This window comes from Athene cunicularia (assembly GCF_003259725.1).
Source record: "Athene cunicularia isolate RWA chromosome 19 unlocalized genomic scaffold, athCun1 chr19_part1, whole genome shotgun sequence".
Taxonomy (NCBI): domain Eukaryota; kingdom Metazoa; phylum Chordata; class Aves; order Strigiformes; family Strigidae; genus Athene; species Athene cunicularia.
This window is the reverse complement of record NW_020799124.1, coordinates 3,600,577-3,613,543: the sequence shown is the minus strand read 5'-3', so window position 1 is coordinate 3,613,543 and position 12,967 is coordinate 3,600,577. Positions and strand designations below refer to the sequence as shown.

General features: G+C 38.4%; 1 protein-coding gene across 1 annotated transcript in view; it reads left to right on the top strand.

Moving 5' to 3' along the window:
- The window catches only part of GDPD1 (glycerophosphodiester phosphodiesterase domain containing 1), a 12,221-nt gene extending 2,233 nt beyond the window's left edge, over positions 1–9,988 (top strand). The window contains exons 2-9 of the mRNA XM_026861682.1: positions 2,061–2,196; positions 2,873–2,918; positions 4,232–4,350; positions 4,988–5,077; positions 6,112–6,245; positions 6,927–6,986; positions 7,859–7,910; positions 8,483–9,988. Coding sequence (XP_026717483.1) covers positions 2,061–2,196; positions 2,873–2,918; positions 4,232–4,350; positions 4,988–5,077; positions 6,112–6,245; positions 6,927–6,986; positions 7,859–7,910; positions 8,483–8,605 — 760 coding nt within the window. The 3' untranslated portion in view covers positions 8,606–9,988. The remainder of the gene's footprint in view (positions 1–2,060; positions 2,197–2,872; positions 2,919–4,231; positions 4,351–4,987; positions 5,078–6,111; positions 6,246–6,926; positions 6,987–7,858; positions 7,911–8,482) is intronic.
- The last annotated feature ends 2,979 nt before the right edge of the window (positions 9,989–12,967 follow it).

Genomic DNA, 12,967 nt, shown 5'->3' with positions numbered 1-12,967 from the left:
AAGAGACAGGTTATACTGTATTTTAATGCTTCTGTGGTGGTTTTAGGTTTTAATATAACTGATTTTAAGCTAAGGGAGACACTTGTAGTGTCTTAAAGTATTTGGGGATCTGGCATAAAAGATGTCATAAGAATTTAATTACCAGCTTAATTGTCCCTAATTCAGCCATGTACTTTATAATTGTTTTACAGGGAGCTGCTAGGTAAACTCTCCAGATATTTTTGCGTTGTATTTGCTTTTCTTTCCTGAACATATTTAGAGACAAAGCTTTAAACGCTGTAGTTAACAGCAATAAAAGTACGTGGTCAACTTATATAAAGTCTATACGCTGTGCTACATTAGGCCTTGCCTAATGGAATTTAGTTTCCAAGGTAGGGCTTTTTTCTTATATATTTCTGAGGAAACACCTGGGAGTTAAACATAAGCAAAGAGCTCTGTCATCCTAATTTGCAAATGTGAGCCTGCCTCACAACTTGAGTTCTGGAGCAGCTGGATCCGAATCCAACACACTCTTCTGAATCTGGAGAGCATCCGGAGTCTCCTCTGGAGCAGTGTAGCTTTCGTATGTTATTACAGAGCTGCAGAACAGATTTCCAGCTGAAAAAAACCTCAGCACTTTAAGGAAGCTTATTTAGCCGCAAGCTGCTAGTAAGAGCCTGGCAAATTCTCAAATTTGTTAACAAGGAAAGTTATTGTTCTCCTTTTTCCGCGCAGCATCAGTCCTGAATTTCTTAAGCAGCAATATTTCTAATAAGTTCTGCTGGTTAAATGATAATACGTGGTACTAGATGGGAGCATCTACGGATTTGGCAAGTCTCCTGCAGCCTATTTGGCGATGCTTTTCCTCAGGAGGAAAAATTACCCTGAACAGGCGGTGTGTCTTCCATCTGTAATAGAATTTTGTACCTCTCCTAATTCTTAATTGGTGGCACTGTAAAACAGTTAACAAATTGGTTTTAATTTGACGGCCCTCTTGATCGTTATCCCAGCATGACCAGAAATTGTGTTAAATACTTATGGGAGTATGTTCTTTTTTTTTGTTTTGTTTTGTTTTATTATTGCATTTGTGAATGTTTATGGCATGTCTGTACTTCAGCAGTCAATAAAGCCCTTTCCTTGAGGAAAAGGCTGTTACTGAAGTGGCAGAACTTTGGGTCCCGCAGAGACTGTGCTCACAGATGTTACAGGTTTGTTCGTAGCTGGATAAAAAGAACAGCCCAGTGTTTTGAAGAAAGTGTTCAGACTTCAGGCTGGGACTTAGATTTTTTTTTTTTGTTCTGCTCTGAAGTCGCTTGTACTTATTTTTCATCAATATTGTTACTCCTTTCCTGCTTTCTTTACTCCTCCTCCTATGAGCTAAGCTTCTATAGAGTGGATTTGGGATTGGATTAGAACTTTTCAAAGCAGTGGGTTAGAAAGGGAATAGCTCTTTTTCCTTGAAAAATATGACTGGGTTTTTTAGTGATTTTTTTTTAAATTTAAAACTTTTTCATTAAAATAATAATTTTTTAAAATGTAGTTTTGCTAGCCAAAAGCCCGAAAGCCCCATTGCTAATTTCCTGATCCATCTGTTCCTGTTTAACTTAAATCAAGGGGAAAAAAGGGCTTTCGCTTCCCTGTCACTTGTTGTTTATGCTTACCACAAAATTGATTACTTTTCTTAAAAGAGCTCACTTCTTCCAGTGGTAAATGTGCCGATACTAATAAACATCACGCTTAAAATTCCGAAACAACGCTTTGGAAGTAGGTTTCTCAATACGGAGGTGATAGGCTGCAATCAGCTGGTGTGCTGCTTGATTTCTGTGGAGGACGGAGCCAAAGTTCCAGGGTTCAGATCCCATCCCTGATTCATGATATGTTATTTATTCTTGCATCAGCTTTCTCATTGCAGCAGTGTTAATTGCTTAGTGCTTTGCAGCAAGATTGTGAGGATTCATTGCATCATAAAGCATCTATAAAGTACTTCCAGTGGGATTAGTTTAATCGAATAACACATACGTGTTAGGCTTGGACCTGTACAAAATACATGTGTGGTTCAAGGCTGACTTCTTTGCTTCCAGTGCAGTTAATATAGGAACAGATATGTTGGAGCTAGATTGTCACCTGACAAAAGATGAGCAAGTGGTTGTGTCCCATGATGAGAACCTGAAGAGATCAACAGGAGTTGATGTCAACATATCTGACCTCAAATATTCTGTAAGTTGAATTAAAAAGGTTGGTGCTGGATGGTGTTTTAAAATGCGTTTGTAGAGTGGCTGGGGTGGGCAGGAAGGTTTGTGTGTGTATGTCCTATCCAGAATCAAAGGAGAGGATTCATCTTGTCTGACTTAAAAGTTAACTAGGCTCCGTGTGTAGTCAAAGGAGAAAACCAGGCACATTTCCAGAGGGTGATTAGCTAACTCCCTCCAATAGTAGGCTGGATGAATAGCACTCTGGAGGTGGCCTGTTTTGCCATACTGGTGACAAAGGAAGCTTAGGCAACAAGCTCCTTGGCATATGAGCAAATTTTTGATGGGGAAACCGGTTGATGCATCCCACCTGCATTGACAGTTTTAAAAGCCTGTTGTACAGAACTGTCTTTCCACCTGATATTTAAGTGGAATTCTCAGAATTTTCAGACAGGCATTTGAAAACATTTTGCTTTATTCAGCTACAGGTGACACATGTCTAAGAATGCCACGTAGTTCAAGTAAGAATGAACGCAGTGCTTCTAAATCACTTTTGGGGCAAAAAGATTTTTTTGTAATTATTATTTTTGTCTTTAAAGATAGCTTATGTGGCGTATGAATTGGAATTTCTTGGTCTTTTTTGAGAAAATTCATTATTAGATCCTTGCATTTTAATTAATGTTCCATTTCCTTTTATTTTTAAGGAACTTCCACCATATCTCTGCAAGCTGGATGTCACATTTCAGAAAGGTAAGTTTTTGTCTCTTGCTCTTTCAATTTACAGTAACTAATTTTCCATTATCTTAGTGTGGCAATTTCTTATTTTAGCAAAGGGAGTAGAAAAGTGGATTTGCTTCTATCAGTATCTTGATAAGAGAAGTTTTAGAAGGAAAATATAATCCTAGCTTTAGATACCAAGGTGTGGTTTGGTGGTTTTTTTTCATGCCATTTGGCAGTGGCTAAGTTTAAGATACATCTTTTTCCCAAATAAACATTTCAATTGTTTGCTTCTCTACTTCTTGCAACTGCTTTCCAGTTCCCTTGTGACTCTTCAGAGGGTGCTGATTGAAAATTTGTTGTTCTGAAAAACAAAGAGAAGGCAGAAGAGAGTTTCTTTACAACGCAAATGCCGTTGTGCTGGTGCCCCCTGGGCTTGAAGTACTATGAGATGTCAGATATTAGAGATGTTTTCAGGAGGGTGAATGAAAATAGTAGTTACTGTATGTATGGCTTAAAGTCCAGTACCGATATTGCTGCAAGAGGGGAAAACCTGGAAAAAGAATAACCTGTTTTCTTGTGAAAACTGTTATTCATGGGACTGTAATTTAAATAAAGCATACTGGCTAAAACTGAGAGCACTTCCACCTAGAAAAGGCTATATCAGGAGGTTATATCAGACGTGTTTGCTTGAGGGGCTTTGTGACTATCTTTGTGTAGCCTTTCCGTATTTGAATCGCCCAGCAAGCAAACATGTTAAACTTTTCTGTTCAGAATTGCAAAATACTTAAAATGCACCAAGATGAGATCCATGGTGTGTTATTTTCACAGGTATATGTCTTCTGTTTATGTACAATAATACAAAGAGATGGCAAGAGCTGTCAGTTAATTCCCTAGAGCTGCAAGCAGTTTCAGACAGTAACATTTGCCGTCTGTTCCCTTTCCTCATTATGCTTCTCCAGTAAATTTTTCCAAGAAGGAAAAGTTTTTCTCATTTGGTCTCGCTTCGTATTAATTTCATTGCCTTTGGTATGTGGTAACTGAACCCGTCTTTGCTATTTCAAGATTTTAACGATGCCTGCACTCCTACTGCTGCTAAATAATGTCTGAATTTTTGAAGTTCGGAGCTAAACGTGCAATATGCTTAGGGCATTTTCATTATGGAGGTGAGCTTGTCATAATTAATTATAACAGTGAAGCAATTTTTTTTTCTTCAGGTTAAAAAATTTGCTAATTCTAGGAACAATACATTATTTTTAATTTTAAGATAACAAATGCCCTGACATGCTTTTATCTGCAATGTATTAAAAATGGTCACAGCAGTGTCAATGTTCTTGTTTTCTCAGAATGTCACTGTGAGGGAGAAGACAACCGTATTCCACTCCTGAAAGAGGTGTTTGAGGCATTTCCACAAACTCCTGTCAACATTGACATCAAAGTGAACAACAATGTCTTGATCAAAAAGGTACGTGAAAATCTACACTGAACTGAGGCTGAATGCCATGTAATGGTGTTTAAATTCCAAAAGTTTCTTGGAGTTGCTAGCAGTCTGTGCCACTAAAATCTGTGTTCTTGGACTGCTTCATCCTTCACGTGTTAGATCTTGCTCCATGTAGGAGGTAATACGGGAGACAAGTGATCTTGTGCAAGATACTCAGCAAACAGCTCTTTGCTGACTTTTTATCTTGACATGAAACTGATGCTACGCTGCAAGAGACAATGTTTGTTTGGTACTTCATATGAAGGGTCTTCTTATGGGCTGTTGCTTACCAAAGCAGCATAAAAGCATGGTGTCAGTGCAAAGATAAGTGTTCATCACAGAAAAGGAAATCTGCTTTCCATCAGATACTATTTGCCATCTAGGTTTTTGAAATTCTCCAGGGGTTTTCTGTAGGCATAATGGTTTTTCCTTTTATCTGTCGACCTGAACACCCGTTTCTTCCCAGTGAAAGCAGCACAATCATCTTAAGAAGGGAGAGTGTATAGAACTATCCTTTGTGTAATGACATAGGTAGCTGAAAAGTAGCAAGTAGAGTTTCAGTTATGTAACGCTGCACATAATTTTCAATGAATACGTGTTAGGGTTCTTTTTTGTATTGCAGGTTTCAGAGCTGGTGAGTCAGTATAAGCGAGAGCATTTGACGGTGTGGGGGAATGTCAACTACGAGGTTGTATCAAAATGTCTTAAGGAGGTAAGAATGGGTCCAGCTAAGCTTTGTTCTCGCCTGTTTGTTACTGCATGGTGACAAAATATACAGAAAAGCAGTCAGTAAATCAAGACCTGGCCAGCTACGTCAGACTTTTAGAGGCGATGAGAAGTTTTGCACTTAGATTTTGCACTGTTACAATGTCAAGCACAGTTAACGCCCATATACTTGGCAATAAAATACTTGAGGATTTAAGCTTAATCATGTTTTATTCTTGTTCTGTGAAATATAGGGTGTGATGATTTTATGCCAGGAACTCTTAGAGTCTGTTTTGCACATCATTCCTGTGGTACAAAAGCAGTTTTTCTAAGGACTGCTTATTGTGTGTTTCTTTCTATGAAAATAATGGATGTGGCCACTAGCTGACACACAGCTATATTGGTTTTACAGCTATAGATTGTTTCTGTGCTGAGAAATTGTACAATTCAGAATTAAATTAAAATTGTGCTTAGTCTGAGGGGAATTATGTACCCGAGTGAAACTGATCTAGGTGACAGTACTGACACTGTTCCAGTTTATCAGTGCAGGACAACCCACCATTTTCTACCTGAACAGCAGTTGTATTTGTTCGTTTTTGTAGCATCAGTGCCCAAATACTTTGGTTCATAAACCAGCATCTTTTAAAAATGTGTTGGGAAGTGAGTTGATGTGATACCCAACTGTAACAAGTCCTGTGCTAAAGCACAGCTTGTTCTTTGTGGTAACACTAGTCAAAGACAAAATGCTGCGTCGTGTCGTGCAGTCTGGAAAGATGATGAAGGCAGGTAACAAAAGCAGCACTGCGACCAGTGAAATTTTACCTTTTTGGGTCCCCATTGCCCCTTCAAATCGCATGAAACTTTTGCTTATGTTACCAGAAAGAGTAATTTAGGTTCAGTGTCAGGCATATCATAAACAGTTGGCAGCCTAATCTTTAGGTGCAAGTGTTAAACTTTAAACAGGCATTGAGTAAATTTAGTCGCAAGAGACTCAACAATCTACCAAGATAACTTAGACTTTTGCTTTCCTGGTTCCTGCAGAATGCTGACATTCCCATCATCTTCTGTTTGCAACGTGTCCTCCTGCTCCTGGGCCTGTTCTACACCGGTCTGCTGCCATTCATTCCTTTCAAGGAAGAATTCTTGGAAATTCCCATGCCTTCAATCATCCTCAAGTGAGTTAGAGCCCATCAGTGGGTGCTGCACTGAAATAATAATAAAGAAGTGAATGGTAATGCCAGCCTGAGCATTGCTTTAGTCGCATCCTTGGGCTGAGGATACTGGTTTGTTAGTTTAAGGCATTTTTATATATTCCTGAGACAAAGCTATGCAAATCTTCTGCCCCTCTATATTTAACCCGTGTCTAGCCAGCTCCAAATTAGTTCTTAGTGTGGCGTGCCTGTGTGTATCAATGTTTCTTGTTTACAGCATCTCCTGTAAATACCGCCTTCACGCAGCTGCCTTTGCAACACAGCTCGTGCTGGTGCCATCAGGATAGTAACATGTAGCAGTTCTGTACAAATAACTAATTCTTGCACTTTTCTCCCTCTTTCTTGAGAACAAATTAGTTGCATTGAGGCCAAGAGGCAAGTCAGTGTTAGGGTAGGTATGAGATTTCACGTGCTCCTTGTCTCTCATACCTTACTCAGAATGCTGCTGAATACCCATCTCTGCTGCTGCTCTTAAAGGTAGCACGTTCCTCTCGTGTGACCCAATTCTAAGTCACTGTCTTAGTGAAATTACTGCTCTAATTTGAGAATTTGCAAGATTAATTCTTCATGCTCCTTTTGCAGGAACATCTCAAAGAGTGTTTTAATCTGTGCTGTGGTTATTTTTTGTTTCCTCTTCCTCAACAGGCTGAAAGAACCAGAGAAGATGACAAGAAGCCAGAAATTTATTATCTGGCTAGCTGACACGTAAGATTTTAATCTGATTAGATTTTCATTTATATTTTGTCTATATATTAACAGTTGGCTCAAGCAACTAAGACTAGCTATTGCTATAGCTACTTGTATTTTTTTTTTTTCAGTTTCTTCTAGCTTTTTTGTCAGCGCAGCACAAATCATACCCAAATCTTACGTAGGTGTTCTTGTATGCTTTTATTTTTCATACACTGAAACATACTGAGGCGCAGCAACAGTGGGCCTTATTCCAATTTAATCTGTTTAGTTTCTGTCGTTAAATGCGTTCAGCTAATTAGCATGCAAGTAGATTCAGAACGAGGCTTTCACGTTCCATGGGATTGTGACGGTTTTATAATGTTGTCAGAGGAGCTACTGTTTGGTTTACATGGAGTGGTTTGCACTTTAAGAATATCTGTGCTTCAGAGGAAACCTAGTCATATGCTTTCAGAGGTGGAACGTGATTGCAATAAGCATCTTCTGGCTCTTGCTTCGGTGTCTGATGTGTCTTAGCTTGTTTTCTTGAGCAGCCAGTAGAGTTTTCAAGTCTTCTGATGTGAAGGATAAAGTCTCTTCTGAAAGCGAAGGGTTTGATTCGTCAGACGTGGTACAGGGCACCTGTACAGTGGCAGAGGGTTCTGCTGGAGCTGATCTTCACAAGAGTTGACACAGGTGTCTGTAGCTGGTACAGATTTCTGGGTATCTTGTGTTAACCAGTCTTGAGTTGCTTAAACTAAAAGTTTTCTATAATTAGGTTTCTAATCACTTTCTAGTGGAAAACGCCGAATTGAAATGCTCTATGGAAAATTTATTACAAAGCATCAACAGACATTGAAAATTTCACACATACTTCAAGTTCTTAAATAATATCTTTCTCCTTTCGGCAGATTGCTAATGAGGAAAGCACTTTTTGACCACCTCACTGCTCGGGGCATTCAGGTACAGCGTGGCAAAGCTAAAGGAAACGTGCTTTTAACCTAGAGAGAATTTGAACCAGCCAGACAGGGCCTTGAGATGGATTCATGTTCTCCTCAACATGTTCTGTTGTGTTGCTAGGATGATATATTGCTTTTTTGGTTCCCGAGCAATAGCTTATGTTGTTATAGTGGCAGTTCTGTAGTTGCAAAGGAAGAATTGTATGCTTGGAAAAAGGATCTTTAAATTAAATCCCTTTAAGACTTATTTTTTCTTCCCCCCTCTCACTTCAAATTTAAGCTTACAGAAATCTGCTAAACTGCTTACCAATTTTGGGCCCTTCACAAACTAATATTTTGACTTTTGGAAAAATTTGAAGTCTCAGGTAATGAAATGGAGTTGGAGTCACCACTAGAAAATGCTGCTTGGGGAGGGGGAGGAGGTTGGATATGTTTTCGTGCATGTCTTTGGCATCGCAGTGTAATCATTGATCACTTTAAATATATGCAGCATCATCTCTCTCACATGAGACAGTTTGTCACCTTTTTTAAAAATTTATTTCCTATAATAATTTGTCTTTCTGTCCCATCCTACAGGTGTATATTTGGGTACTGAATGAAGAACAAGAATACAAGAGGGCATTTGACCTGGGAGCAACTGGGGTGATGACAGACTATCCAACAAAACTTAAGGAGTTTTTACACAATTATCCATCATAAAGGAAGAAAATCAAGGAAGTTCTTGCAGAATAGATTGTGAGCCAAGGATTTTCTTCATTTTAAAACAAAAAAAGTGGCATACACAGGTCATATTGTTTGAAAGATGTAATTGGATGATCTATTACCTTGTTGTCAAGTTGTTATCTAATGTAAAGGTTGTTTATTTATTTTTAAACTTTAATTACATAGTTTACATTTGTAAATAGCTCATTTAGCAACGGTGCACTTCACAAATAGCAACGACTAGGAAGAAAGTTGCTGGATAGGATACCTGTAGATAATAAACATTATTTTACCAGTCACAAGTGTTCCTAAGCAGATGTCAAGACATGTCAGTTAGATTCTAGTGGGCAGAAACTAAAGAATTTCTGAAAGTGTACCCTGTGTGTATGCATTTCTCCTGTTGCTTTTAGTTTTCAGATAACTTGTAGGGCAAAAAAGAAAAACAACGCACAGGAAAAATAGAAAACAGAATCTGTGGATAGCCGGATAGTTTAGCCGGTGAAGTGTAGTCAGTAATGTTGGTCACTTTTTTAACCAAAATTAATGCACTTGGTCAGTATAGATTTACTCCATTATTCTTAAAAGAACGTTGAGCTTGAGTTGCAGCTGTATTTAGAGCCCTTCCTGATGTGAGGGTAATACTGGGACTCATCCATCAAGGTCTAGATAGAGTATTTAAGCCAGTTTCTGTGTGTGACCCTGAGTTCCACTGCAGGGGTCTGGGTTTGCCCCTGGTTCTGACATGCCTGTCAGGCTACCATGGCATGGCAGTAGCTAGCCTCCCAGAAAGGAAGATTGCACTTACACTTTGGAATAGTCTTTTCACAAAGGAAGCCAATTTTTTTAGAAGTCTCTTGCACATTTATAGTTCTAACATCTGTTGGCTTGGTGAATGGGAAGTTATTTTTAGAGTGAGGGACCAAAGAAGACGTCATTTTGGTCAGGAGTTTCAGGAAAAAATTAAAATGTTCCTATTAAATGAATTCACCCAAAGCAGATTTATATGGATACTTACAAAAAGGAGCAAGTGTCAGTCTAGATGGTGTGTAAATTTTAGTGTTTTCTCTCCGCAAAAGTACATTCAATATTCATTAAGTTTATGTGTATGGACATAGAAGTAACTTTACTGGCAAAAGTCAGGAAACCCCAAGCGTGATGGAATGGGGTTAGATAAGGTATTTCTGGAACCTTACATGCTGTTCTGTCACTGTGAACAGGTGTCACGTGTGTATCAAACAGATTTGAGCCTGCCACGCCTGTGTGTTTTGGTATCGTCATGTTAGTGGTAGGGGTTTTCAGAAGGAATTTCGTTACTGTAGCTTATTTATACACAATGACATGTATAAAGCTCAGTCATCTAATCATCAGATACTGCTGGAACAAAACTACTGCTTAGTGATAGTATCTACTTTAAGGAACTTCATGGGAAAATCATGGATGTAGTAGCCAGATGCAAGAGCACATTTACTGCAAGGTATACTCACAGTTACAAAAAGTTTAGAAGTGATTTTTTTTTTTTTTTTTCCCTCCCTTGCTAGCTCTGGTTTGGAAAGGCTCTTCTGTCACTCCGCTGGCTGCTGCGTCATCCTTATAATCATGGAGCATCTTTGCTGTTTCATTATGTCTGTCAGTAGGCTGTCAGTGTTAGAATGTCAGGTCCCTCTGGATGGATGACATCCGTTTGTGTGTTAGAATTCCTTTCTGAGGAATATTTCTACAGGGACAGAGTGGAAGAAACTACTGCATTTACAATTCAAGTGAACATCTGGTGATGGTGGCAAATGACTTAATAGTGGCCTTCTAAATATCTGCTTGGTAAAGATGGTTGTAGATTCAGCTTCCTCTTTAAATTAATCAGGTTGTTATACATTGAATGGAAGAGTGGATAATGCCACTTCCTAATTGTTCATAGGAAAAAGGAGGAGAATATTTATTATGTGCTAATCTTTTAGTTTCACTTTCAGGCCAGTTACGTCTGGTCAGGTAACTGCTAATAATCAGTCTAGTCCTAGTTCTGTTTTTAGTAGTCACAGAGTAGTCACAGAATAGGCTCCATATGCAGCTCAATAGGTAATGAAAAACTTACACCTTTTCTGATTTTAATTTGGTTTACGAACCAGGGTGTAGCTCCACATAGTTTTTGTGCAATGTGGTTTTCTTCAACTTGATTTAAGTGCTATTGAATTTCCAACACACACACCTTTAAGATGCAAATATAATTCTGGTTTTAGGGAGTATTACCAAATAGCACTTGCACATTTAACTTTTTTTTTTTTCTTTCCTTAGATTAGGAAAAGCTAAGTTTTAAAATATGAGTCTTGATTTCTGGACTTGATCTCTCAAGGGACAGGCAGTGACTTAGTTTCTCTCTCAAGTTTTCCTCATCACTGCATAAATGAACTATTTTGCTTTATTCTGTACTGAATGACAGAACACAGTTATCAAAACGGCAAACTTAATTTTCTAACTTAATCTTTTTTCTTCTTTCTCTCTAGCAGTGATGTGGGAAACTTGTGCCTTCAAAGATGCTCAACACGTTTTTCAACCACTAGTCTTCCTACATCTGATGTAGCTTTTGACTGTGCTGTTTATACATGATCTCACTTTGATAAGTCTGCTACTTAATATCTGAAATTTGAGTGAGTCAAGTTACATGGGAGGGAAGGGGTTCAGTGTCAGAAAAGCTGAATTTATTCAGCCACCCATTTGGGCTTTAGTACAAGAGCTAAGGTTTGGTCTCTTGAGACAATTTTGCCTGGACAAGGCCATGAATCTGAGCACCAACGCACAGGGCTTAGGCCATGATAACTGTTTGTAACAAAATATTATGGAATTGAGGTAACTGTAGAATGTTTGTTCTATCGAATCATTGTTTTGAATATTCCAGAACTTGCTGTGTGATTTTTAAACCACTTGTACAGAAAAGCATATGTTGAGAATTTGCACAGCTGTCCAGGAGGATGTTCAGTTAATCTCTCTCTCCAAGGAGAGATTCTTTTCAGGTACTTTAAATATTGTTTAACACTTACTGTGTTCTCAACCCTATGGCAAAATAATTTATGTATGAAGGATGATGTATGTATTTCATGCATTTTTATTTGCAGAAAGTCTTGTGGACCTCTCGAGCTCTGAATCTATGAAGTACTTTTTCTTTTCTTGTAAAGAAAGATCGATGGTCTCAAAATGTGACACATTAAAACATCTTTGCTCATAAAAGATCTAAATATTAATTGTGACTTCTTTGCCTGAAAGTATAATTTCTGAGATTTTACATACATATATATATATAAATATATAAAAATATTTATGGTGTAGTAAACATTGAAGATTTGATGCTGGTCTTTTTATGTTGATAGAGTTGCTGAAAAGAAGGGGATATCTTATATACTCTGAGCTTCTAAGAAATTTTCAGCCATGGCGTATAGTGTAGTAATAGTAATCACAGTATCTGCAACTATGTGCAGCTGAATGAAGCCTGCAGAGGACTTAAGCCTGCTTTCTCCATGTGCAAATCAACTTTTAAGTAAAACTTTTGAAGTCAGTTCCAATTGGATTTTTCTATAATTTATTTTAAGGCAGAAACAGTAGTAGATAAACTTGATCAGAAGCGGTCTCCATATAAGATGCTGGAACATAGTGTAGAGGATTTTGCAGGTTCAGCAAGGGCGGTATGTTGCTTCACTGCTTCCAAACATAGGTCTGTCTGCAGAACGGACGTTGCATGCTTCAGGGCAAGCAGCCTGTCTGTGCACGTGAAAAATTCAAATAATCAAAATTTAAGATCGGAGGAGAGTGGGAAGATGTACAAATTGGATACTAAACGCTTGAAGTTTTACCATATGTTATTCAGCTCGAAGTAGACAAGTCTTGTGTAATAATGGTCGGGGGAGAAACAAGAATGAAGATACCAAGTGTCTTAACTATAAGAGCATGCCAGGAGAGCTGACTCTTTCTATATATTTCGCCATCAGCATCTTTCAGTGTAAAGAACTGACAAATTGTGTCTCAATTGTCTCAGATTGTAACACCTTTAACTTAAAATGGAGCCTGTAGTTCTGTACAGAGGAAAAAAGCAAGGTGAAAGGAGGCAAGAAATGCTGCTGCTTTTAATATTTTTGAGAAGGATTCCATATGCTAGTGTTTTAGATAGCCGTGCTCAGAAGTAATTGCGTAAGTGACAGCACTGGCCTTTGCTTTGCACTTCAGTGTAAAAATGGCTGGCTGCATCAGAGCCGCTTTCTGATTATTTTTAGAAATCGTGATCCTTCATTCCTAAGCACAGTAATGCATGCCTAAGGAAATACCAGCTTTTTTTGGTTGGGGGACGTGTCTTCTTCTTTGAAGTGTGCTGTTTGGATC